Source organism: Micropterus salmoides, unplaced genomic scaffold (genome assembly GCF_014851395.1).
Source record: "Micropterus salmoides isolate LMB-PRFRI ecotype aquatic unplaced genomic scaffold, ASM1485139v1 Ms_hic_scaffold_3594, whole genome shotgun sequence".
In the NCBI taxonomy this organism is placed as follows: Eukaryota; Metazoa; Chordata; class Actinopteri; order Centrarchiformes; family Centrarchidae; genus Micropterus; species Micropterus salmoides.
Genome location: NW_024042922.1, coordinates 1 through 25,000, shown reverse-complemented (window position 1 = coordinate 25,000; position 25,000 = coordinate 1). Strand labels below are relative to the sequence as shown.

General features: G+C 42.7%; 2 protein-coding genes and 1 long non-coding RNA gene across 3 annotated transcripts; all 3 read right to left on the bottom strand.

The window, feature by feature from the left end:
- Nucleotides 1-15: 15 nt before the first annotated feature.
- Nucleotides 16-3,360, bottom strand: LOC119884624 (C2 calcium-dependent domain-containing protein 4C-like). Its single transcript, XM_038695008.1, has 2 exons — nucleotides 3,254-3,360; nucleotides 16-2,086 (listed from the first exon to the last, which is right to left on the bottom strand). The coding sequence occupies exon 2, from the start codon at nucleotides 2,028-2,030 to the stop codon at nucleotides 771-773; it is 1,260 nt and encodes a 419-aa protein (XP_038550936.1). The 5' UTR covers nucleotides 2,031-2,086; nucleotides 3,254-3,360; the 3' UTR covers nucleotides 16-770.
- A 3,681-nt stretch (nucleotides 3,361-7,041) lies between these two features.
- LOC119884625 lies at nucleotides 7,042-10,393 on the bottom strand. Its single transcript, XR_005441055.1, has 3 exons — nucleotides 10,135-10,393; nucleotides 9,391-9,430; nucleotides 7,042-8,869 (listed from the first exon to the last, which is right to left on the bottom strand). It is a non-coding gene; the product is annotated as an uncharacterized LOC119884625 (long non-coding RNA).
- Nucleotides 10,394-10,580: 187 nt separating this feature from the next.
- Nucleotides 10,581-24,994, bottom strand: LOC119884626 (ubiquitin-conjugating enzyme E2 R2-like; the record flags this gene model as incomplete). Its single annotated transcript, XM_038695009.1, has 5 exons — nucleotides 10,581-13,474; nucleotides 13,632-13,766; nucleotides 15,347-15,444; nucleotides 15,700-15,786; nucleotides 24,911-24,994. Coding segments are annotated over 5 exons (627 nt in total), but the record flags the coding sequence as incomplete, so codon positions are not given.
- Nucleotides 24,995-25,000: the final 6 nt, after the last annotated feature.

Genomic DNA, 25,000 nt, shown 5'->3' with positions numbered 1-25,000 from the left:
ATGACTAATCACATTAGAATTCTATTTGGGATGTGCATGTAAATGTGGTTATTGTGGTTGCTCTGTTTGTCCCTCGCCCTCCCCTGTTGGAGGTGGGCCATGGCAACTGGGATCAAAGGGGCATTTGCAAATCAGGATGCAGTGCCACTTCAAAGCTCACACTGATTCACAAAAGCATCTTTGTGCTGAACACACGGTGTAGCTAATGTAGCATCACATCCTGTGCTACCGTGGATTTATTTAACATTACAATCATGAAAACATGCCACACATGACAAACACAGTGCAGGCGAGGACACTGACACAGGTTGATGCACAGGTGTCGTTCAACCTTTGAACCAGACCTGGCTGAGAAAGTTGGCTGGGAGATTTGTCCAGAAAGAAAATCCCTTTCATCTGTCAAATTCATCTGTTGCAGTCGAGCCTGGCTTGGTTTAATGAGCATTCAGTATTGGGAGAAGGAACCAGGCAGGCCTTAACCACCAGAAATCCTTCATCCGTCTATGTACATCAAGAAATTCATTTTCTGAGCGTGATTTTTTTCAGATCTCAGAAGAAAGCCTCTCTTTGCTTTTATGAATGTTTCATTTACTGTAAATCTTTCCTTTTCTTCACCCTTCATAGTAATGTACACTGTTTTCATCTATTGGAATAAAAAGAGCCGTTTGTATAGAAACAAGTGCAAACATCTAATTTAAGTTTTCGTTCAGTATCCTTGCTTTGTTTTGTTTTTTTTGCCTCCTTGGAGCTCTTAGTCCTTTCCTGCAGCTTTAAACCCCTGAGAGCAGCTTTGTTAGAGGCACCTCTCGCTCTCCCAGCAGTGTGTCTCTCTTCAGGCTGGTGCCTTTGTTCACCACCTTGAACTTCATCGACAGGTTCTTCACCTGAACAGAGCTTATCGAGTCAAAGAAGAAGTCCTCGTTGAAGACCGGGTTGCGGCTGTTCTTGATGATGTTGCTCCTTTGCTTCTGCAGCTTGCCCGGGTTCAGGTAGACGGACACGCAGCAGTTGATGCTCTTGATGTCATAGTGCTTGTCGTAAAGACTTTCTGCCACCAGGACACGGATGAGCAGGCGGGAGGTGCTGGTGTCGTAGTTGGCGCTGATCCTCACCGTCCCACCTTTGTGCAGGTTGATGGTGTGCTCCCGATGGAGCCCGTGGTCTGACGCTCCTGCACCGCCATGGAAGGAGGGGACGTGGAGCCGCCGCTGGATGTTGGGGCTGGGCTCGGCCGAGCTGCACTCGTCGGTGGAGAGGGAGCTGTGGCGCGCGAACGTCCGCTTGGCTTTCACGACTTTGGCCTGCGTCTCATGGGTGAAGATCTTGAGCAGGGAGGCAGAGCGGGTGAGCAGGGGAGAGCTGAAGGGAGAGGACTCAGCTGAGGAGCAGGTGTCACTTTCCCCGCCACTGAAGTATCGATAAGGATTCATGTGAGAGGTGTTGAAGTCAGCTGGATTCAGATGGTTTCCCCCGTCACTGCTTTTACCCTGGGTCTTCCTCTGGGTGTTTGGGGAGGTGATAGGACTGGTGTGCTCACAGTGGAACAGTGACTCTTTACGGCGAGTGTGGGGGCTTTCCTTCAAGGTGGCAAAGCCATAAGGTGTGTGAGTCTTGGGAACGTAAGGCAGGGACATTGCCGTCTGTGACTGGGGGTCTGCATTGGTGTCTCCAGCCACAACATCATCAGCACTCTCTATTTGTATGATGTGACGGTTTGCTGCTCTCAGCAAGTTCTTGGTGTCTCCCGCAATCTTGGCCACCAGGCGTGGACTTCTTGGGCAGCTGATCTTCTTCCCACTGCCGATAGTTTGCTCTGAAATTGAGGGTGGCAATAGTTCTTTGGGCTTTACATGGGGAACCTCAGGTTCTGGAGGACTGCTGACCAGCTTTGGAGGAATGAAAAAGTCCGGGATCTTGTCGGGGGTGAGGACATTGCTGTAGGACGGAGTGACGCCTTTCTTGTCTCCGTTCTCCCCCTGTCGCATCACTCCGGTCTCCACTGAACCGCGGATCTTATCCAGAACCCACATGGTCCCACCAGACAGTGGGTTGTGTGGGCGTGTGGAGTAGGTGCAGTCAGGTGTGTCTGCAATTAATAACACACAGGAGGGAGACGTCAATGATCAGAGGATTATTCGTCCACAGGGAACAGGGAGATAAAAATAACCCCTAGGCTAGATGTTGAAGCTCTGATGTGCAGTCTGTGATGAAACCTCAAGAATTTAAGGGATTAAGACTGAACAAATAGAAACATTTTTATTGGAATATATATTATATACAGCACACTGAATCTAAGCTTGTACTTTTGGAGCTATTGACTACACATGCTGTGGCATAAAAGCTCTTGCAAAGACACTTTAGCTTCAAAAATACTTTCTTTGAAGAGCTGCATTTACTTTTGCATTTTTAGGAAAGGGGAACTAAACAGCAACATGTCTCAATAGGCAGCAATGTGAGGTCTTTGAACAGACAAATGATACAAAATAAACCAGAATTCAATTGTATTACAATATTTACAACAAAGGAAACACAGTCATAATTGTTTTTAGATGCAGAATGGCTTCCTTGATTGCTAGTGTAAATATAGAATCATTCAAGGAATAGACTAAAAACATCAAAAGGGGCTACCTTGACCTTGATATTATTAAAGGACTACATTTAGAGACACATTCTTTATTTTGATATATATCAGCATTGTATTAACATGAAATATAATATATATATATATATTATTTTTTCCCTTTAAATAAGACAATTCAGATTTGATTCTGGCTTTCACTTTTTCTAAAACATACAAGGTCTGATGGTGAAAAGAAGGGTCAGAAAAAAACAAGATTAATAAGATTGGTAAGATTAATTCAGCCCTGCGATGGACTGGCGATCTGTCCAGGGTGCACCCTGCCTTTCGCCCAATGTCAGCTGGGATTGGCTCCAGTCCCCCGCGACCCTGTACGCAGGATAAGCGGTTGACGATGGATGGATGGATGGATGGAAGATTAATTCACCTATCTAACAATTAATTATATATCCGCAGATTACTTTCTGCTTCTTTAGATCATATTTACTTGTGAGTTTTAAGCAAAAAAAGTTGAAGAACAATCTTTTATTAAAGTTACAAACGAATTCAACAAGTGCTAAAACGCTTCCTCCAATTGCGCACCAGTCCGTTTTCCAAAACCTCTATCCAGTGTCTTCATGTAGTCTCGGGACCTAACTGCTCCTGTCTGTACAAATGTATTAATAATATACTTACGGCACTACAGGAAAGGACACGTTCCTCTTTGTCGACTTGCTCTTACAGTAACAGGTGTTTTCTCCTTGGGTAAGCCTGTGCGCTCTGCGGTGCTGCTCTGCGCCCTCAGACGGTCTCAGCTCCGGAGCTCCTGTCGCGCGTTTTATAGACGGCACAGGGTTGCAGCTGACCAATAAGATCAAACTGTGAGTTTCCCAGCAGAAGCAACTAGACATCACACTGGTTACATATCAGATGAACGGAAATCTTAAATCACGTCCAATTTTTTAACAGTCAGTGTTGATACTGAACAAATCATTATGTTTTGTGGGTTTAATAGTGCGTTTAAAAAAAACTGCAAGGCCTAGTTTATCACATAACCTGGATATAAGAACAAGGATGGTCACTCACTCAGCTTGTTTTCTATAAACAGTTCACATTTTTAATTATTTCCACTCTGTTGTATTTCAGTCCTTTGGCCTAACATGACACGCTCTCTTAGTAATCAAATCAAACTTTCAACCAAGGACATGAGCACCATTAAATCCATGAAGATTCCCCCCCCCCCCCCCACACACACACACACACTAGCACAGACAACCCAGAGCTTTTGTGTGTCAGCAAATCATTATATATAATAAGACTATTTGACCAGGAAATGTAAACGCCGCAGAGCAGACAATGCTGTGTGGAGCACGTGCACCTGTGTGGTTTAATCAAATTACAGAAGCTTTTTATCCTTTTTCTTCTCTTTTTTAGTCTGTCTTTGGGTTTACAACGACTGATCAGTTTCCCTGGAAACTTTGCTATGGCAACAAATAATGTGTCTAAAATAGGAAGGGCCCCACTGACTTTATTGATCTGCAGGACAGAAAGCATTTTATTTGTCCAGATTGCTTGGTTTTGAGTCAAGTGCCATGTAAGCCATGGATGGAGAGGGGTACAGCCATTGCTTTATCAGAGATCAGTTGCATAGAGCCAATAACAGTGCTGCACTGACTTGACAGGAAGGCATTTAGAAATTTACAGATTTCAACTGCTGTGAATGTCAATATCTGGCGATAGTGAGGACAGTGGCAACAAAAGCTTTACAAACAGCTGATAAACAGACATTTAATGTGGATATCCCTAAAATAGGTGTCAGCTCTGCCGGTCTCTGCCTCACCCAGATGGAAAATGAAATGAGCTTGATTGTTCTGGATGGAGTTGCCCTTCTTGTCACAGCAAATTGGGAGGTAGCAGAGTAGCCTTCAATAAGCAGGGCCTTACAGTAGACAAAATAAGATGTTGGGTTTAACTTTCATTAGAATGTCAGTCTTGTTTAAAGCACATGAAAATGTATTAGAATCAAAGTATTTCTCTATAACATACAATATTCTTGACTACAAAAGCAACAATCAAAGTTAAAGTTAGGGGGAAACTAGATTAAGACACTACAGCAATGCTAACTGCTGTTTTGAGCTAAATGCTAATGTCAGCATGCTATCATCTCACATTGTCAATGCTAAACATGCTGATGTTTGGCAGGTAGGCTAATTTTTTATATTGTTCACCATCTGCCTTTAGTGTGTTAGCATGCTAACATTCGCTAATTAACACTAAACACAATGTGGGCTACAACCATAGACTGTATTTAGCAAAACGGTAGCTACAACTGAGGCTGATGGGAGTGTCATTGGTTTTGAAGAAATTTGTTTAATAGACCAAAGAATTTAACAAAATTTTATTTTTATCTGATGATTTTATGGATGAAAATTGAGGAGATCACCAAAGTTATTAAAAATCATCAAGAGGGGGACCTGAATATTTGCTCTGCAGCATTATTGGGGAATATAAAACATCACCCATTATCCACTTACTGCTCTGTGGAGAGGCACAGTTAAGCCATTTGGCCTTTAATGAAGAACTGAATTTGTCATGTTTCTTCTAATTCATTCCACTTGATTGTACTTCTGTCTTTGTAACTTCAAGGTATGTGCTCTTTTGTTTCTGATGTAGTGTTAATGAATGTGGTTTGGTACTTGGATACTGACTCTGGCACCCACCCTGGATCCATTATCCAATAAAGTTGCAATCCTGTTCAACCAATAAAAAGTGTCCACCTGTTGTAGGTCGATGATATCCTGCATGTGATTGCCTCATATTGAAACGTGTGCGCATTTTGATCAGATTTAATTGACAGTGGCCTTGCAACATAACCAAACAACCACACACCTATCATCACATTTTCATTTAAATATTGCCAAATCCTGATTGGTGCACACTTCAAACCAGGGAAAGCAAAGGGGAAAAAGCCCAATTAGAGAAATCTGTCATGAAATGAAAACTGTTCCAATGCTGGCAGAAAACTGTGTTAGCAGACACATAATGCAAATGTAAAAGTAGCCTAATAAATTATATATGCATGTTTGAGGTGCATATAACAATAAAATATGCACACACGTAGAAATCTGGATCCCTAGAGGAGGATAAACCCATAACATACCATTCTTCACCAGCTGGTCAACATGAACCTGGATGTTACGGTTCAACCTATAGCGACTTTAAACCATGTTGAGCTATTCGAGCACTGAGAGGAGATAATTACAAGTCTTGCCTTCTTAGGTCCTCTGAGGTCACTGTCTGATGTAATCAGCCTGTGAAGCCACTTACCATATAGATTGCAGGCACATTTGAACCCTCACCCCCTGCTGTCTGTTATCTGAAACCAGCAGAGAGACAGGCAGCACTCACACAGCACCTTACAGACACTCAACCTGGTGCACTTGTCAAGTAAACGTTTTAAAAGGTGTTGTTTTCTTCCAGGTGAGTTTAATTCCTCCATGCACTCTAAACTTAAGGTACATTTATTGTGTGTTAGCAGGCAATTTGTCTCTTTACGCATGTCTTTCTTTTGGATAGAAATGTATTTTAATGCTAACCTGAAGTGGTGCACTTCAGCCCCTTGTAGCCAAAATGAGTATTACAACAGCAAACGCTTGATCTTGAAAAATTATCCTGACAAAAAAATATATTTCACCAAAACCAAAAAGTTCCTTATTATTCTGCCAAAACCTTTTTTTCTCCACCTTTTATAAAGTCATAAACAAAGGAGAAAAAACTATTAGATCAGACTTAGACAATGGATCACCAGAATTTTTTCCTCACTTACCTCTCTTTACAAAAACCTCAAAAATGTGAAAAGTGATAAAACAAACAGAGAAAATGCACATGGATGTGTATTGATGAGGTCTGAATGAGATTTTTGCACATTTTGTTTCAACTTTTGATGAGGCTTTATGTAGATATTCAACAATTTATGTCCACACTCTCTGCATCAGTGCCTTAAAATCTCCAAAATGTTGTGTACCTGTGTCTACAAAAAACTATAAGTAAATATTAAATAAAAAATTCACAGACATAAAAAAGAAGTTTTGAACCCTGAATGTTTGAGTTTCCTTGCTTGAAAAAATGAACTATTAATTAATTGTTGGTAATTTGTTTTCTGCCCCTCGACTATTTCAAACAATGTTTTAATACTACAATGATCTGAAAATCCGAGGTTCGATACTCCAACGTCCAACATCTGTCGAGGCGTCGTTGGGCAAGACATTAAACCTTAAATTAGTCCTGATAGCTGTTTCATTGGTGTGTGAATGTTGATTTCAGTTTCTGATGAGCAGTTGACACCTTAGCCTCTGCCGTCAGTGTATAAATGTGGGTGAATGTGACATAGCTTAAAAGCTAGAAATGCGTTATACAAGTGCAGTCCATTTACAACAATTACAAGATAAACCCCATTTATTGTCAAGAAAAAGAAAAAAAACAATCAAAGACTACCTTGTAAATGGAAAAAAAATATTAAAGTTTATTAAAATGGGAAGAATATCTGCTGAGGAATATTTGAATGTCAAACCACTTCGGGCTCACACTGTGAACAGCTTCCTTTTACAAAATAATGAGATCTGTACACAAGCATCTGAGGATCTGCAGCATTGATGAGACAAGGACAGACTACAGCCAGAGAAAAGGTTAATGTGTCTGTTCTGCTCTCATTAAGGGGCTGGACCCTACATCTCTGTCTGTCCAACACAGAGGCCTTTACAAACCCAAAAGTACAGCAGTGCACTTCCTCTTTGAGCAATACAGAAGACCTTCAGTATGTTGTCTGTCCTCTCGGTGGAGAGACAGATGTACCAACACATAGGCAGTGACGAGCAATTACGTGTGGGGGAGAAAAGCAGCTGAAGGAGATCGTTTCACTACTGTGGCGCGGCATCTTCCCCCCTGACGTCTTATTGACTTCCTGGAAGAATAGGAAGGAGGAATGGAGGCAGTGTATGCAGAAGACTGTCAGACTGACCAGGAACTGCACAAAGGCTCTGCAGGAGGTGTAGTGGACCTCATGTTCCTTTATACTGTGTGTGTCGGTCTGCATTGACTCTTAGCACATATGGTCACTCATTATGGACAACACGTCATAACATCCATTTTTACCCCACTTCTCCGACTGTTGCCATCCACCTTTCTCCTTCCTGCCAACCCGCTTCCACACAACTTCTGTTGCCTTGGAGACATCGCCTATCCTGACATATGAATCAATCCCTGCCTCACTAACCAACTCTCTATTCTCCTCATCTCACACTTCTTCACCTCTCCTATCTGCTACAGTTCACCCAGTTTGCTCATTCCCTGAGACGTCCAGCTATCTTCAGGTCCCTGAGGGCTCTGACTCAGCCCACCCATTGGGAGCCTGGATATCGCTGCCCAACTGCCAGCTGGTGTAAGAGGACGGGGTAACACGTGACTCAAGGTCACCAGTGTGGGTTGTAACATCTGGCTCTGATCCAGTAGTTGGGTTTATACCCTGCAGTTTAATCAGAGTGTTATCCTTTCCAGACAAAAAAAAACTGTGCCTAGTATCAAAGAAACCACTGAGAGAGAAGCAATTCTGCAAATGCCAGGACCATTTGAGTGTCTTGCTTTTTCTGGTCCGCTGAACTGGCATTTGGATTGGACACACGCAGGGCAAAAGGTCAGACCTGTCGCCCCAGTAAACACATTTGATGGAGCAAAGACGTACATCTCTATGGGGGGAGATTGACGGGATGACCTAGAAGTGTACGGGAGGGTCGGTAAAAGGATGAAAAAAAACCCCCAAAACAAACAAACAAACAAACAAAACCCCACCAGTGATTGCAGAAAGAAAAGATTACACACAGAGCTGGCCTGAAACACCGGCACACAGTATATTGATTACTTTTTTTTTGGCAGGTGAAACTTCCTTCATGGCGTTTCATAGATCGATGATTTTCATTTTCAAGTGGCAGATTACAGGCAGCCAGAGGTGGGTCAGCTTTACCAGGAAGAAATAAGAAAGTGGAGATAATAGAGATAATTCATGTGCAGGAGCAGCATAAGAGGGCACGGGCATATGAGTAACTCTGGCAGTCTGGTTACAGAGTCGCAGTGGGTTATGAGATAAGTGGAAATGACCAGAAGATAATTTGGCACTTTGATGTGAGAGGGTGAAATACTGTATATGGCACATACTACTCCCTATTTCTAAGGGAATGGCGGAACCCTCGACTAGAGCACAAAGGCAGGGAAACATTGTGGCCTTCAGCTTCTGTTGATTGCAGAATGCAGAGGTTTGAGCTGAGAAAACAAGAGAAACACACTTTATTAGACTCTGGTAACATTTGAAAAATTAAACTAAAAAATTATACTCATGTGAGAGACCGTTTTGACTCTTAAATCGATTACCTTTGCGGTCACTGGGTTTTTTACACACCACAGACAGCTCAAATTTAACAAGAAACAATCTGTTGCTGCCCCCTAGAGGCATGAAGCAGTTACAAAATTAATTCTAAAAGCATATAGTTTGGTGGAAGAGTTCAGGCAAGACAGCGTCAGGAAATCTCCACCACCCAGGTCACAAGGGTGACTGCAGGGTAAAGATCTCATCATACTCACTCCTCACACAACAGACCAGATATACACCAAACTGAGAGCTGCAAGTCACACTAAAATAAGGGATTTATCTATTAGAGCTGAGGAAAAACACACAAGAGCCCACCACTGGAAGCAGTTAGTATGAGTCTCGACTAAGAAAAAGTTATTATTCTGCACTTGGGGGTTCTGTGGAGTTATTCACGCAAGAACATGCAACGTCTTACCTCAGTTTTCTTCCAGGATCACATTCATTCCTTAAAGCATCTGCAAGAAAGGAGGATGAGATGTTTTCAAAAATGTCCTCAACTGCATGATTGTAATTGTTTATTGTTTGACAAATGATTTTGTCACATTAATGGTGCTGAATAAAAAGAGGATCAGAAGATCACCAAACTCTGATCTCATTCTGAGGGGGACATGAATGTCTGTGCCAAATGTCATGGTAATCCTTCCAAAAGTTAAGACATTTCGCCCAAATCCACATGCCAATCAGTTGGCGGTAGAAGAGGAAAAGTCAGAGTCGGTAAGATTCATCCCCTGGGCACAATCAATGTCTGAACCAAATTTCATGACATTCAGTAGTTGTTTGAAATATTTCAGTCAGCATCACACTGGCGGCCCGGCAAACTGACACTGGCGTCCATAGAGCCACACTGTTAACACTTTTATTGAGATAATGGTGTGCTTCATGGGAGGCAAACATGTACAAACTTAAGGCACTTGCATGCAGAGGAGGAATGTGGCGTTTTAAAGATCAGATACTAGCATAGTCTTAAAGGAGTTGAACCAAACAAGGCTTTAAGTCAAAACCCAACATAACTCTCTCACTTTCTCAGTGTATTGTTTGCTATTTTGTACATGCTTGATCTTTTTCACTACATGTCAAAAAAAGATTATTTCATGCAAGACTGGCTAAGTTAACTAGCAAGTAATAAGGAGTTCTCACAAAACACACAGAAATGTCTTACCGTGTCTTCCAAGACTTTACATTTCCTAGAGTGAAGAAGGGAACAGAAGACAAGGAAAAACAAACAATGTCCATTTAGAAAAGTTGTTTTCCTAAATTCCCCACTTTTATAACATGAAAGCATGGAAAGCATCAGGAAATCCTTTAAAGTCTCCACCACCCCCAGAATCTAGCAGGGTGACTACTGGGTACAGGTCTCATCATGCACTTTCATCACACTGTAGTTCCACTGAATTGTTTAGAAAAAAACATTAATTGAAAGTGATAAAAAGAAGGACACAAGTCTTACCTCTCAGAGCAAGTCCTGAATTTCACTAAAATGTCATTCACTCACACCATTTCAGTGTCTATAAGAGATCACAGAAGAGGAAGAAACCAATCAGACCCTTTAATAAAAAAAATAAAACTCAACCATTTTCTCCACACTTCAATAAAACTCTGTCAATATCTAATAAAGATCTTTATTTCAGATTTTAAATAGATTTACAAACCATAAGAAAAAAGAAAATATAAACAAGAAAAAAAAAAAACCATCAAGTGATCGTCAATATCCACATGTGCATATCAAGGTAGAGATTGTAAACAGTCCTTTGAAGCCTAAAAGTGAGACTCCCCGGGGTCAGGATCACTCAGCTGGAAAAGGATGTTTGTTGGTTGGTTGGTAGTTGTTTTTTTGTTTTGTTTTTTTCCTGAGGTTTGCTGTGATTAACTGCTGGGTTTTCCCCCCTCATTGATGCTGCCACCAATCAGAGAACTAAGAGGACGAATGGGGAGGAAAGACGATAAAAAATAACAGTAGTTTGACAAAAATGAAATCCCATTCACCCTAAGACATCAACATGCGGGGGTCAATCATAGGCTGGACCTTAGCAAATTATTGTGTATTGATAACTTCTTTCTGAGCATTCAGGGCTTGATTACAGGCAAGAATACTTACTGTATGGTGTACAGTTTGGTTCTGCAATATGTTTCTGCTGTTTCATATTTGTGTGTAATAAGTTGGTACATTTATTCATTCTTGAACAATACTGGGTTTTTAAACAATCGGGTCGATATCCATAGTACTTAATACATATGAGATAGAAAACATTGCAGCCCAATGCCACAATTTGGAAATAAAAGATTGCATTTAGACAGTAAAAAAAGCCCCCCCCCCACCCTAAAAAAACACAGACAACCCTCAGCCAATTCACAATGCAACAGTTTTAGATAAAATTGAGTAGAGGACCTTTGTCCCTGGACACAATCCCGACCCTTATAGCAGATCTAAAACCACAAACACATAACAGCATGCTAGTGAAGAACCACAGTCTCCTGTACATGCTCAAAGGTCAACCCTATCCCCATGCCTTCCCATTTTCTGCGCTTCATCTCCAGCACATCTTATAAACGATCGGCTAATATTCACACACACGGGAAACATGGTTACAGCAATGATGAGAATTACATCGGAAATACTGCTGGATGGTGGTAAAGTGTCTCGAGTGTGCAACAGAGCACTCCTGTCACTTAGGAGAGAAGAAACCACTGGGCTTTTGAGGGTGTAGGCTGAAAGCTAAACCCTGTCAGTCATTTTCATTCTCCTAAATCATTCCCACTGCTGCCTTTGAGGTAACAGGGTTCATTGATTCAGGTGAGTCAAGATGGCTGCGGCCCAGTCGAGCATTTCGGGGGTGGGGGTGGGGGGGTGCTAACTGCCTGTACACACTGCCACCACTAGGTGCCGAGCTCTGATGAAGGCTAGTATACAATCTCACTTTCTTCCTCTCTATAGACTTGTGCTACTCTGAGTTAGGATAACAAACCACCGACAAACATAAAGACAGATACAACTACACACATCCATCTCTAACCGAGGACACGGTCAGCCCACAGCCCTCACAGGTACATAGCTGGCTTGTAAAACTCATGCTGGGGGTTTAGGTCAGACTGTTACTGCCACGTTTAAAGCACTGCATATTAAGTAGGTTCAAGCACTGACTGCATAGTTTTTTTAATACAGTACATTGGATTTCATGAGCAGCAGCAGACTCAGCTTGCTGTTCCTTAATGCATCCAGGCCACTAGTAGCACGTGCTTGTGTGATGAAGGCTGCGTGGCAGTCAGTAGAGGATGTCTGTGGGATTTCTGATCTACATTCCATTCTTTAGTTCAACTGTTGGATTTTACCTTTCTCACTCACGCCCTGGACAAATAAGACAGGTGCTGCTATAAATAAATCCAAGGTCGTTCCATCGGGAAGGCGAAACCTTTGCCCACCTGGGACCTTTTGAGCCTGAATATCTCCCTCTGCCACCTTTGTTTGTCTGGCTGGTATGGGGTTTGCTTTGACCCGCTGTGTATATGCTCTGCACCACGAGTCGTCCAGATCTGTGGTTTCAGGGAGTGAGGGAAGGCACAAGGGGCGTGTGAACACCTTTTTAAAATGGAAAGCTTCCCTATTTGGAGCTGCACAAGCCCCAGGGCTCAAAAGGTCAGAGGTGAAGCGCGGCAGGGCTTCAAACAGCCTGCTAACCAGAGGTCATACACATGGCTCAGAGACAGAAGTGATTCAGCCTTTCAAACCACGCATACCGTATGCCAGTTTTCCTGAATAAGCTTCCTTATGCTCTCTGCTTGTTTGACTCTGATCCGACCTGTGACGTTACATTCCACCCTGCTGATGATGCACAGAAAAGGCGTGACCAATCATTAGCCAAGAAACCTGGCCATTAGAGAGGCTTTGCACCACTCAAAGGCGGAGGAGGAAATAGGTCTTGGAGCTAAAACGCCTTTGAGGAACAAAACAGGTTCTCAGTTCTATTACTGTAAGTTGTGCTGCTGTGTGTGCATCATGTGTGTAACCTCTAATCAGACAACAAATTAAAAAAATAAAAGCATTGTAACATGTAACAAACAAACAAAACAAACTGTGTAGCTTTCTTTTCTTTGATGCATCAGGTTTGAGTAGGTGGACAGGGGTTCTGTGCTAAGTGAGGATGATGAAGGATTGGTGGGATTCAGGAAGAAGGGGGACAGGGAATTAAAGTTCAGTCCATGACACAGAGGTGCGGGGGAGGGGTTGGTGAGGCCAGGTGCTGATCGGGGGGGACGGGGGGGCATCATGGGGAAGGCGTGGTCAGGAGTCCTCGGTGCCTGAGTCGTCCTCGTCATAGCAACAGTCCTCGTCATCGTCCTCGTCATCCTCTTCCAGTTCTTCGTCGTCGTAGTAGTCATCGTATAGGAGGTTGGAGCCGTCATCTGTAGGAGGGACTTGGGTGCGGACACAGTACTCGTCTAACGTGATGGGAACCTTGATGCCATCCCGGTCTGCGTCAGCTTTGGTAGCCAACACCTGCTTCCTGTGAGGCAGAAAGAGTGAAGGATAGTGGAGAAGGAAGGGGAAAAAATACATATATATACAGTGAGGCGAGGTGCTGGTACTCTGTACCTACTACACTGACAAGTTCCCATTTTAAGTGTGAAGAGTGCTGCGTGTGCGGTTTTTGGTCTCGGTACCTGATGATCTCGATGTATTCTCTGTCCTTGCCCTTGCTGTCCCTCCACTTGCGATACATCACGGACGCATCCACGTTGGCCGGGGAGAAGGTGTTGGGCTCGTTCAGCAGGGAGATCACGCTGAGCAGGATGGTCCTGAGAGCGAGCGCAGAGAGATTAAAATACAGGAAAGCAATACAGGAGGAGGACAGGGAAGCAGAGGAAGAGAAGATGGAGGTAAGACGAGACAGCAGACATTGAGAGTGCAGGACAAAGAGGTGTACAGAGATGGAAAGAAAGGACAAAGAGAGAGAGACATGAAGGTTAGACAACCAGCCGGCTAAACGTCCATTTGGCTTAGCTCTTAGCTCCAAGAGCCGATCACTCCAGATACTAATAGACAACAGTGTTTTACATTATTCAGACTTTACTTTGACTGAGGTGAATCAACTAGTTGAACTGACTCTCTAAAACAGTTTTCGAACTTGTGATTTTCCACCAGCTCTCCTCCTCCTTAAGACAAAATGTGTGTTTGTTGTTGCGATCAACAGCCCAGGGGTTACAGAGAGGCCATTACTGAGGAGACAGTTATGTCCAGCTATGAGAGTTTGTGTCTATACATCATGCATATAAGAAAAAGCAGAGGAAGGAGGGAGAAAATGGGAAAGCAGCAAAAAGTTGGTAGTCAGTTGAAAGAAGATCTTAAACAGTTAGTGTAGCTTTAAATTATGTCCATGAACAGGAGTCAATAATCTATATTATATTACATTTATTCATTTAGCTGACACTTTTGTCCAAAGCGACTTGTAATTGCTATATATGTTGCACACCTCTGCAGCAACTAGGGGTTAAGTGTCTTGCTCAGGGACACAATGGTGGATGTGTCACAGTGGGAATTGAACCAGGGTCTCCCACACCAAAGGCATGTGTCTTACCAACTGCACCGTCGCCACCCCCTAATAATCACTTAAATATGTAATCATAGCATTGCTACTCCTGGATGCTACATCATCCGAGAAGCATAACAAATGGGCTGGAAAACTTGGGCTAGAAATGTGAGCGAGTGGCAGGTTTGTCTGTTTTTATAATCACATCTGCAACGATCTGGAGGTTCGTTTCTCTTCTTTGACTTCAACGTTGGAATCAAACAGCCACTGTACACATTTACAGCAAAGACACTTAAACAGCCGATGCCATCAGCTACATATAGCACACAATAATAAAACAGTAAGAAAATCCCAAAAAGGAAGGAAACTAGGGGAAGTTTCAAGTCTTTGCAAGTAGTCATACCACAACAAGCTGATTCAGGCAAACCAGGGTTGCCTGGAAAATGGCATCAGTCTAACTCATGCCCTAGTAATGCTCACCTCCATTAATGGGCTAAAAGCTGCACGAAGGGGTTAAATGTAGACACTAGGAGAACGGTAGTTATGTGACGTCACGTTAAGGTGCAAAGCTACTGGAAATCAGCATCAATAAAGTTTAATGACTCCAAGCCACAGATTAATTTTAAACAGACAACTTTTCGATACCAATGTGATCTTTGTCAGGTCAAAATGAATAAACGTGGACAAAAATTGCCACTTGTTAATTTGCCTAAAAGAGTGAGGGCTGGATTCTGTGGGGCTTTTGGCTGATGATTCAAATAATTGCCTTTCAGGAGGCAGCCGTAAGCCACTGACTGGACACATGGTAACCCCACTTATCATATCAAGTGAGAACGTCACATTGCATACCTGACGTTCTGTGTGGGGTTCCACCTTTCTGAAGGCAGCTCCCCGCTCTGTGGGTCATCCACCGGTGGGTGCAGGATCGAGATGCATACATCCCCGTTCTAGGGACACAAAATTGTTCAGACAATATTTCTGTTATTAACATGTAGATTAAAACACTAGGACTGGACACTCTTCTGCACAGGTTTAACATTTAAAAATAACTTCTTAAATAAAGTTTTTCGTTGATTCACACCACAATGATCAAGTGTTTCTGCTAATATTTTTTTTACTTATATAACACTATCTCACTAGTGTGTTAACACAGGCAACGAGGAGCTGTATGCTTTGCCCAAGCATTGATACTGGTCAGTTACCTCGTAAATGTTTGGGTGCCACATTTTGGTGAGGAAGCGGAAAGCAGGTGGAGAGTACGGGTAGTCGACGGGAAACTTGATCCGAGCCTGAGGACGAGAGAAGCAGCAGCATATTAGCAACAAGTCGTGCTTCCCTCCAAACGTTTACCGTTTGGGAGAACCATTTCCACTGATTTGGTCAACAGAGCCTCACTGTCTCAAATGTAGTAGGAAAGTAAAGGGTGCTTCCTTTAGCCGTAGTTAGGCTGCTGCATATAATTTTAGCGCTGTAGCCACACATACTTTTGCTGGTGGACACAACCTCCCAAGGGTAACTGAATCCAGAGTGCAAGTCAGTACAACAATGCAGAAACACCCACCCACCCCTGCTGGAGAAGGCTTAATTGTGAACGTTCCTTTACAAAAGACCTGCGTTTGCAGCACTAGTGTCAACAAGCGGCTGCTGAATGAAGATCTCTACAATCATGCTGATCAGCTTTAATAGTGATTGAAAGAAACCTATAAATAGTAGCTGTAGAGTCATGGCAAACCCTACTGAGGTGGCAGCATGGAGGAGCTAATGACAGTGTAACACAATATGCTATGGAAGGAGGGAGGCTCGCAGTGTGTTCAGCTGCTGAGTGTGTGGTAGGGTTATAAAGACATTGTGGGGGTTTGTCCTCTCCAGCTGTCACTGCGACCCAAGACAATCCACTACTCACACCCCTGTTCTGTTATTATATGTCCTCACACTGAAACCACACCCATACCCACACTGTATAAATCCTACTATGTGTGGAGGACCCCTCCTCCCGCCCCATAAGGCGTGCCGTGGGAGGGACAGGGTGGGGAACACACAGACTACACTGATTACACACAGGAACGTCACTCACAGCATGACCCCTTCTCCTGATCCCCCGCCCCCCTGTCACATACGCACACATACTTGCCCACATTTGCTGATTCGACATGGTGAGCTGGTCTCGCCAGTGAACCAACGTGCGGGAGGCGGGGGATCATCTGCATGGGAGCAGGGAGGTGGTGGAGCGGTAGTGGGAGGAGGAAATGGGGGATTTTCAATTGGAATAAAAGGGGGGTGCTCTATTTAATACTTGCGCTGAACTTATCTCTCTTTGTCTGCAATGTAACATTTAAACCGTGCTGTGTGCAGCAGAAATATACTGTATATCAAGTGTGTGTGACATTAATAGCCACCGAAACTGTTGTTGTCTACCATGTCCATGCATTTCATTGTCTTTCAAGTGTGTGTTTGAGTATGTCCTGAGCTACCATAAAAGAGCAATATTTGTTGTATCGGGCAAGTGCTCCTGATTTGCAACAAACAGGATAAACCTCCTCTCGCCATGTAAGACCAGACCGGAGAGGAAATGGTGACGCAGCTCATAGAGAATGCCGCTTGCAGGGCGGAAAAAAAAACTAAACAAAATCCCAGGGTCTGACTGACCCTGCCAGAAAGCTGGCGGCCCTTCAGAGTGCAGGGTTCAAGCCAACATTGTACACATTACAGGCTGGCAACAGTGCAACACATAGCAGCCAGCCAGGAGGAGGGGTGGCGGTGGCGGTGGGGAGGGTTTGTGGGGTAGTGAGAGCTTAGTTTGTCTTCCAAAAAATATAGCTTCAAGATCATATCTGTCCACCAGCTGAGAACTAGGCAATTTAAATCTTATCTAGTATATTTGCGTAAAGTGGCCCAAACATGTCGGATATCTGGTATAGTTTGCAATGCAATGACTGGTTTTTGTTGACCCCAATAAGATGAGCAGACAGCTACAGCAGCTGCCAATGAGGATGAACAAACCACTTTAGCTCTCATCAGTGGTCAGTCAGCATTACTTTGAACAAACATTTGATCCAATTCAAAAAGTGGAGGGAAAATGAGAGCTAGAGGGCATTCAGCTGAACGTAAAGGTATGCCATACAGGCAAAGGTTTATGTTTTTAAGTCTTGCTGGTTCGATTTTCCAACAAAACCGTATGAGAAAAGCTCTTCTGCATCTTGACTTCTGTAAGCCCCAGACACCACCATACTCAAAATCCTCTGGCAAAGAACTGTCTATCCATCCAGTTTCATCATTTCACTTTTTATGATGTCTTGGAAACAACTCTGAAAAGCAAAACCCAACTCTATGGTGATACAGAGAGAAATAGTACAGACTGCTCAGCACTGCTGCTTTCCTTACATAGGATCTTTATGAATGTACATATAATAAAAAATGATCCCATCTCTCACCTTGTAGCCTGGTGCTGGGAGACCTATGTGTCAACGCTTCCCATAAAATAGGTTCATTCATCACAATCCTGCCAGTCTGAATGCAAACCACAAAGTAAAGCAGGAAGGTGGTAATATGCATTAAAAGGATAAACGCTAGCATTGTAAGACAGTAAGAGCATGATTTCACAATGCAGCTTACCAGGAGGCTTTAAGACCGAATTCCTCATAACACAAAGCCACAAACTGTACGAGCAATGAATAGTTACCATTTGTTGTTCTATGACACTATCAAAACAAAATTGACAAAGTCGGGAGACTAGAGACGAAGGGAAATGCATGTGTTGCTTGTGGGTTTAGCCGCACCAACTATAGATTTAAAAACCCATGGAGTTTGGTGCAGAGCAATTTCCACCAATAACCTGCTCACCCAGGTGACACCAAACCTTGGATTGATTGATGGAGGGAGGAAGGGGATTGATGAATCGGGTAGAGAAGTGTGACCGAGCTGGCCTAAACATAGGCAGGCTGCTTGGTTGGCTCATTTGCTCTGCAGCACAGAGAAGACAAAAGAGGACAAACAAAAGGGGACGAGAAAAAGAAGAGAGGGGACGATGCAGAGGGGTCTTAGAAAGCCAAAATCATTTGAGTTACCAGGAAATCGTTCTCATGTAAAATATACATTTGAATAGACCCATCTGTGTTCCTGTTTCGGTATTATATATAAGTGGTTGACCAATATAGGTTTTTCAATGGCTGATGTCAATATTTAGAGAGCAGTGAGGCCGATACAGTGAGGGGTATACTCCCTTTTGTGAGTCACATTTTTATAAATATTTGAATATCTTTTCATGTGACTACACTGAAAAAAGGACACTTTGCTACAATGTAAAGTAATGAGTGTACAGCTTGTATCAAAGTGTAAATTTGTTGTCCCCTCAAAATAACATCACACAGCCATTAATGTCTAAACTGCTGGCAACAAAAGTGAGTACACCCTTAAGTGAAAATGTCCAAAATGGGCCCAAAGTGTCAATATTTTCTGTGGCCACTATTATTTTTTAGCACTGCCTTAACCCTCTTGGGCATGGAGTTCACCAGAGCGTCACAGGTTGCCACTGGAGTCCTCTTCCACTCCTCCATGACGACATCACAGAGCTGGTGGATGTTAGAGACCTTGTGCTCCTCCACCTTCTGTTTGAGGATGCCCACATATGCTCAATAGGGTTTAGGTCTTGAGACATGCTTGGCCAGTCCATCACCTTTATCCTCAGCTTCTTTAGCAAGGCAGTGGTCGTCTTGGAGGTTTGTTGCCAGCGGTTTAGACATTAATGGCTGTGTTATTTTGAGGGGACAGCAGTTACACAAGCTGTTAAACTGTTACACTCACTAGTTGACATTGTAGCAAAGTGTCATCACATGAAAAGATATAATCAAATATTTACAAAAAATGTAAGGGGTGTACTCACTTTTGGGAAATACTGTATATAATGCTGATATCAATCAAAGCAAAGAAAAGTCATGTATAATTTCATTATTTGATGCTGAGTACAATCTAATATACACGTTATTTTAGCCAGTAACATGTTGTTTAAGATTAAATTAACGAAATAGAAAAATACATTGGGTTATGCTGGAGATTTCAGAACGTGACTGGTGTTTAAGGGGGAGTGGCGTACAGTTTGTCAGAAGTGATGTCATTCAGCTGCATTATTCTTTACAATTTAACACTAGCAAGGGGGGAGCACTAACATTGTTCCACTGCAGCCACACTGACCAGGCTGCAGTGCCTGCAGATGTGTCCGGATATTTTTTGTTTATCTGCCTCGTGAATGCAGGTATCGGCCAATGCAGATTATCTCTAAATACCCGATTAATCGCCCGACAAATCAACTGGTCTATCACTATAATATACTCATATTTCTCTCACCACTCACTTAGTCTCTACTACTGGGAAGGATTTTTTGTTTGACATAGCAGCAGCTCAAACAAGATCTCTGCCCGTGACAAAGTGCTAAAAAGCAGCAATGTTGAGAAGTTGGTACCATTTACCCGTGTATCACCATAGAGTTGGGTTGTTCTGTTTGGCTTTTCAGAGTTTTTTCCAAGATATCACAAGAAGTTAAATGACGAGACTGGACGGATAGATGATTCTTTGCCAAAGGTTTTCAACGTTGATGTCTCAAGACAGGCTTGTTAGGGAGAATCCAAGGCCAGTTTCCACTTTCTATGAGAATCTGTCCTGGACTGGGAGCTAAAAAGCTGCCTTGAAGAGAGAACAAGAATGAGAGGGAACACAGCCACCCTGTGGAAAAATGACAGCGAGGCGAAGTAAACCAGGTCAATGCAAAGACCCTGAACAGAACAAATCATTCTGTTCTCCCTGTGCACCTCTTCTACAGCCCTTACCTTCACACTCAGTGTCGAGAAAAAAGGTCCTTGAGTAGAGCAAATTACTTACACACACACACACACACACACGATTATCATGTTCATACCCAACAGGCCCCTGCCTCATTAATTGGACTGAACTCAGGAGGAGGGCGTTGAGAAGGAAAAGGATAAAAAGCAATGTTACAAGCTCAGCAACAGCTCGCAACACAGCATGTACAGCTATGTTTCAGCGGTAAGAGTACCACACTGGTGGCCCATACAGAAAGAAAAAGAACACATGGCCAGGGCTTCAGGGGATGGTTATAACTGTATACTGGCGCCTCACACTCACCTCTATTAACAGCAGGCTCTCCTTTCAAAAAGGGGCACCACTGCAAGGAAAGGCTCTGTCTGCTCTTGATCTGGCCGTTTCTCTATTCCCTCTTCTTTCCTCTGCCCTGCTCTCATTTCTCTGTGACACAGCCAGAGGGGGAAACATGACTCCGGCGGCTCAGTCGGGCTCGGCCCAGCCAAGCCCTCTGCAACTGGGTTGGGTTGTCTTGCCTGTACCCCCCCCCTCTGCCACTGCTGCAAGGCTAACAAGGAGCCAGTACAAATTATGTAGCATGCAGCCGAGGAGGAAGGTCGGGCATAAGGCACGAACACAGAATGAGCTGCTCAACAGAACTGGGTGTTTGTCGACTGATTGTCAGAGGATAAAAAAGACAGAGAGGCCTGGGCCAAAACCAACAGGCAACACCCCTCTTCTTCATGTTTGCTGTGAAGAGGTCTGTCAGCGTTTAGTAAGCCACTCAAGAAAAAAAACTTGACTGAGATATGAAAGATGTTCTGTTTTACAGTATATTTTGAGCTGCAGAGACCCCATTCACTTCATAATTATAGGCAACAAAAATGACAATTAAAGCTGCCAGGTGCTGACGCAGCACAACGTCAAAACAGATCCCAGGCTCTTCCACAGCAGTGCAGTGCAGCTCTGTCAGCCCACACACAAGTTTCTGTTGTACATCACTGAGACAAACTTCTCTGTGAAACCTCATAGTTGTGGATACAGAGCAGAGTGCCTTTTACTGCTGATCTGGTGCACGACACAAAACGAAGCAGGAAGAGGTCAAATTTGCTAAATGTGAACTGACAGCCTCTGGTGGCACAGAAAAAGCCATGTCATAGTTGTCAAATGGAGTTTATGGACATGCACAAGTCTTTATGGCCGGCCGTGTTGTTTTATAAACCCAATAAGCCGATCAGCATAGAAGCACAATAAACGCAGTTCATTTTGTGTTGTGTTCCTCCACTTTACAGATGGTAACAGCAACATAATTATAAAAACATTTTTTAAAGTATTGATTCAGACAAATTGAGAGTTCAACAGTTACCAACATAAGAATTTTCTAATTAGTTCCAGCAAAATAGAAACGTTGAGCCAGTTAGAGGCCCCTTGGAAAGTAAAGTAATTGGCTTTCTGCAGAGGGAGTTCATTTTTACGGAAATCAAAGTAACAGTTACGGATCAAGTCATAATATGCAGAAAAGTGCTGCGATACACTTCATTTTCAAGTGTTGTTGCGTCTTGATATTTTAATGCAGATGTATTGCAAGTATCAGACAAAACTGCAAGCAGTCAAATTGTGAGATTGCATTTCCTGAGGAGACTGACTGGAGATGGAAATCAAAAACAAGTAGCTCTTCAGCAATTTATCATTTTAAGGAGACATCCCAATATCTAAAAAAAAGGAAAACAAACGTAGGGGCAAGAGATTGTGCATCACTTTTCCAAGATGAAATGTTGAATACAGACAAGAAAGTTGTTGTGGAGTGACGCTGATAGGAGGGTGACTATCATTTCATAAATACCTGTAAGAGTCACTTCTTGGTTTTTGTAAGACTTCCTCGACTTAAGAAAATACAAAAGAAGACAAATCTTAAAGCGAAAGGGAAAGAACTGACGAGAGATCTACTAGAAAATACCCTGAGATAGAAAATGACAAGCACACTTAATGTTTTGGTCATGATTATGTGACACGATCTCCATACAGCTGAAGTCGACAAACTGGACAGTCCAAGTTTTTCATATTTAAGCCTGAGGTTAATATTGTAATATCTGTAAAGTGACTTTGAGTACGAGAAAAGCACGATACAAATTCAATTTATTATTATTATTATTATTACTTGACTACATAAAATACACAGTTTAAACCTCATAGTCAGTCGCTGGAAATTCAAACTGAATGCGTACAACATCATCACGCACAGTGGATCACCATCCAAACACTCCTCAAAGTCTGTACTCTGAGGGCAGGCAACTCATCTGCTCTGCTACTTCATACATGTCCCGGGACCCAGGCCGGCTCCGGGGTTTACTGGCCCTCTGCCTGTAATCATCAGACACTCAGAGCCTGGAGGGATTACTTCACATGACAAAGCAGAAGGCATACAGACTAAGGACCTCAAGCTTCGAAATGTCTCAGACCTAATGAATGAATCTCAGCATCAATTGTGAGGCCCAGATATGATTTGTGAATCCAGGACAGATCTCTCATGTTGTTCGAATGACATTTCAATATCTCAGTCCACTGTGTGCCTTCAGTCAAAATGTATTCGTCATGGTGTGACTCTTTGAGAGCAACACCCATGTGAAATAAATACTTGACTCAGTCAGGTTTCACATGAAGTCATTACCTGCTCTGAATTGGATGAATGGGCAGCAAGCAGCATGTCATAACTGCTTGTTCATTTGGGTAACCTGGTCAGAATAGGGTGTTTTCTTTTCTTTTTTTCATTAGAATATGGTAAACAGGTTGGATGGAAACCCTGCACATAACAATGAGTCACAACAAGGCTGTGGATTTCACAGCCAGGCTGTGCATTCCTGGCCCGACAAAGGAATCCTGTACACAGCACCCACACAAATACACTGTACACCGTCTACGGTAGCCTGGCCTGGGCCCTCCACTTGTGTTCACAGGCTTGAAAAAGACCAGAGGCAAAATCAACACGCTTCTCAAGAACTGGGATCACAGCTGATATGACGGTTTCCAAAATAGAGCGCAGTTAACAATATGCTGGATCATGTGAACACAGTGGGACCCTTTTACTGATATATTACAGTCTAGCTGTAATATGGAAACAACTATGGCTATCGCAGGACTTTATGAGCACATGACAAAAAGCCCTTGTAAACAAACCATGTGTTTGAGTATGTTGTTATTTGTGTTTGCTGCTCAAATATTCTTTCAGAGCTCTGACCTATATATTTTCTTGTCTTTTTCTTAGAAAGACAGAACCATTATACCACCTTAATAAAAGCTCATTATTTTTTGCTTGATGTCCAATATAGCAAATATCTAGGGCAAGTTTGAAGCAGCGCTATCAGTAGTTTGTTTGACTTTGCCAGACAAAGTAAGATATCAAAGTGCTTTATAGGATGAATACCCACATTAGTATAGGACTTAAAATGTGGGGTGAGCAACAATCCCCTCTCTGTTTTGCAATATCTGAAGTTGATTTTCACACATGTGCGCACACACTTAGGTTAGACACCAAATCAACAGTAGGCTCTCTGCTATGGCAACAAATGCAATGCTCTTTTATGATTACAATGTGGGTGTATAGCTCAGTGTGAGATTTAAAAATGAGTCTAAAATCAGGTACTGTAGCGCTAACCTTTAGGACAAAAACCATACAACCAACCAGTCAAAGGGTCACAGCCATGGTGCCATGAAAATAAAAGTTGAGCTGACATTCCTGTCACTCCAAAACAGGTCTTACAATCAAGCATTAAATGCAAGGGAAAAACAACTAGAGCCGACCCCTCTGTGCCAACAACAGGCATATTCAAAAACAGGATCATCATATCTGTGAAACCAACACTTCTTCACTCTCAAGGGAGGAAGTATGGTAGGAAAAAAACAACAAATGAAATGACTTGCGTGCTACCACAAGCTAAGATTGGGGCTGTCGACATTTCAAAAGCAAGGTTAATTATGCATTGTGGATGGTTGCTTTGAGTTAATCTTGAATTTAGGTTACAAACTAAAGTCCTATTCAACATAGGGCTGTTGATGTGTAATGGTTAAACCTAAACACACAAAAGTAAATGATTGAATTAGTTATATGACGAGTTTGGCTAACCATATTAACGTTAAACGGTTGAGCCGGTTATGCTACCAACATTTTGTTTCATGTTAACACAAAAGTAACTCCGTCAAACGGGATCATGTGCTGACTGTCACTATAATAAAAAGCGACCCACTTTACCTCAGTGAATCCCTATTTTAAGGGGAAACAAGGCCATATGAAAGAAAGTTTTGATGTTTTGATGATGGTAACACTAAAATTTAATAATCCTACTTGAGTGGAGTTGGTTTAAAGTTGAACAAAGAAAGGGAGACTTATCACAGTAACGCTAAGGGAGAAACAACGGTCAATTAACGTTAGCTAGTTGACGTTACTGTTACCTGCTGTGGTTGAGGACGGTATTTTTTTTTTTTTTGGGGGGGGGGGGGGGGTGTTAGCCTTTGGGCTGTCCTCCGTTAGTAAAATAAAATAGATGTAGGCTAAATCTACCAGCTAAAGAACAATAGAAGACTGCTAGCTAACATTAGCTCACTCACCTTAAAATAACCACCCTCGTAGTGTGTATTTGGGGGTCCGAATATCGCTACTTCCCAGTTGTACATGTCCGACTCGTCCACCAAAGTTAT

Excerpts from the sequence above, each read along its gene's own strand:
- LOC119884624 (XM_038695008.1), bottom strand. The coding sequence starts at position 2,030 with ATGTGGGTTCTGGATAAGATCCGCGGTTCAGTGGAGACCGGAGTGATG.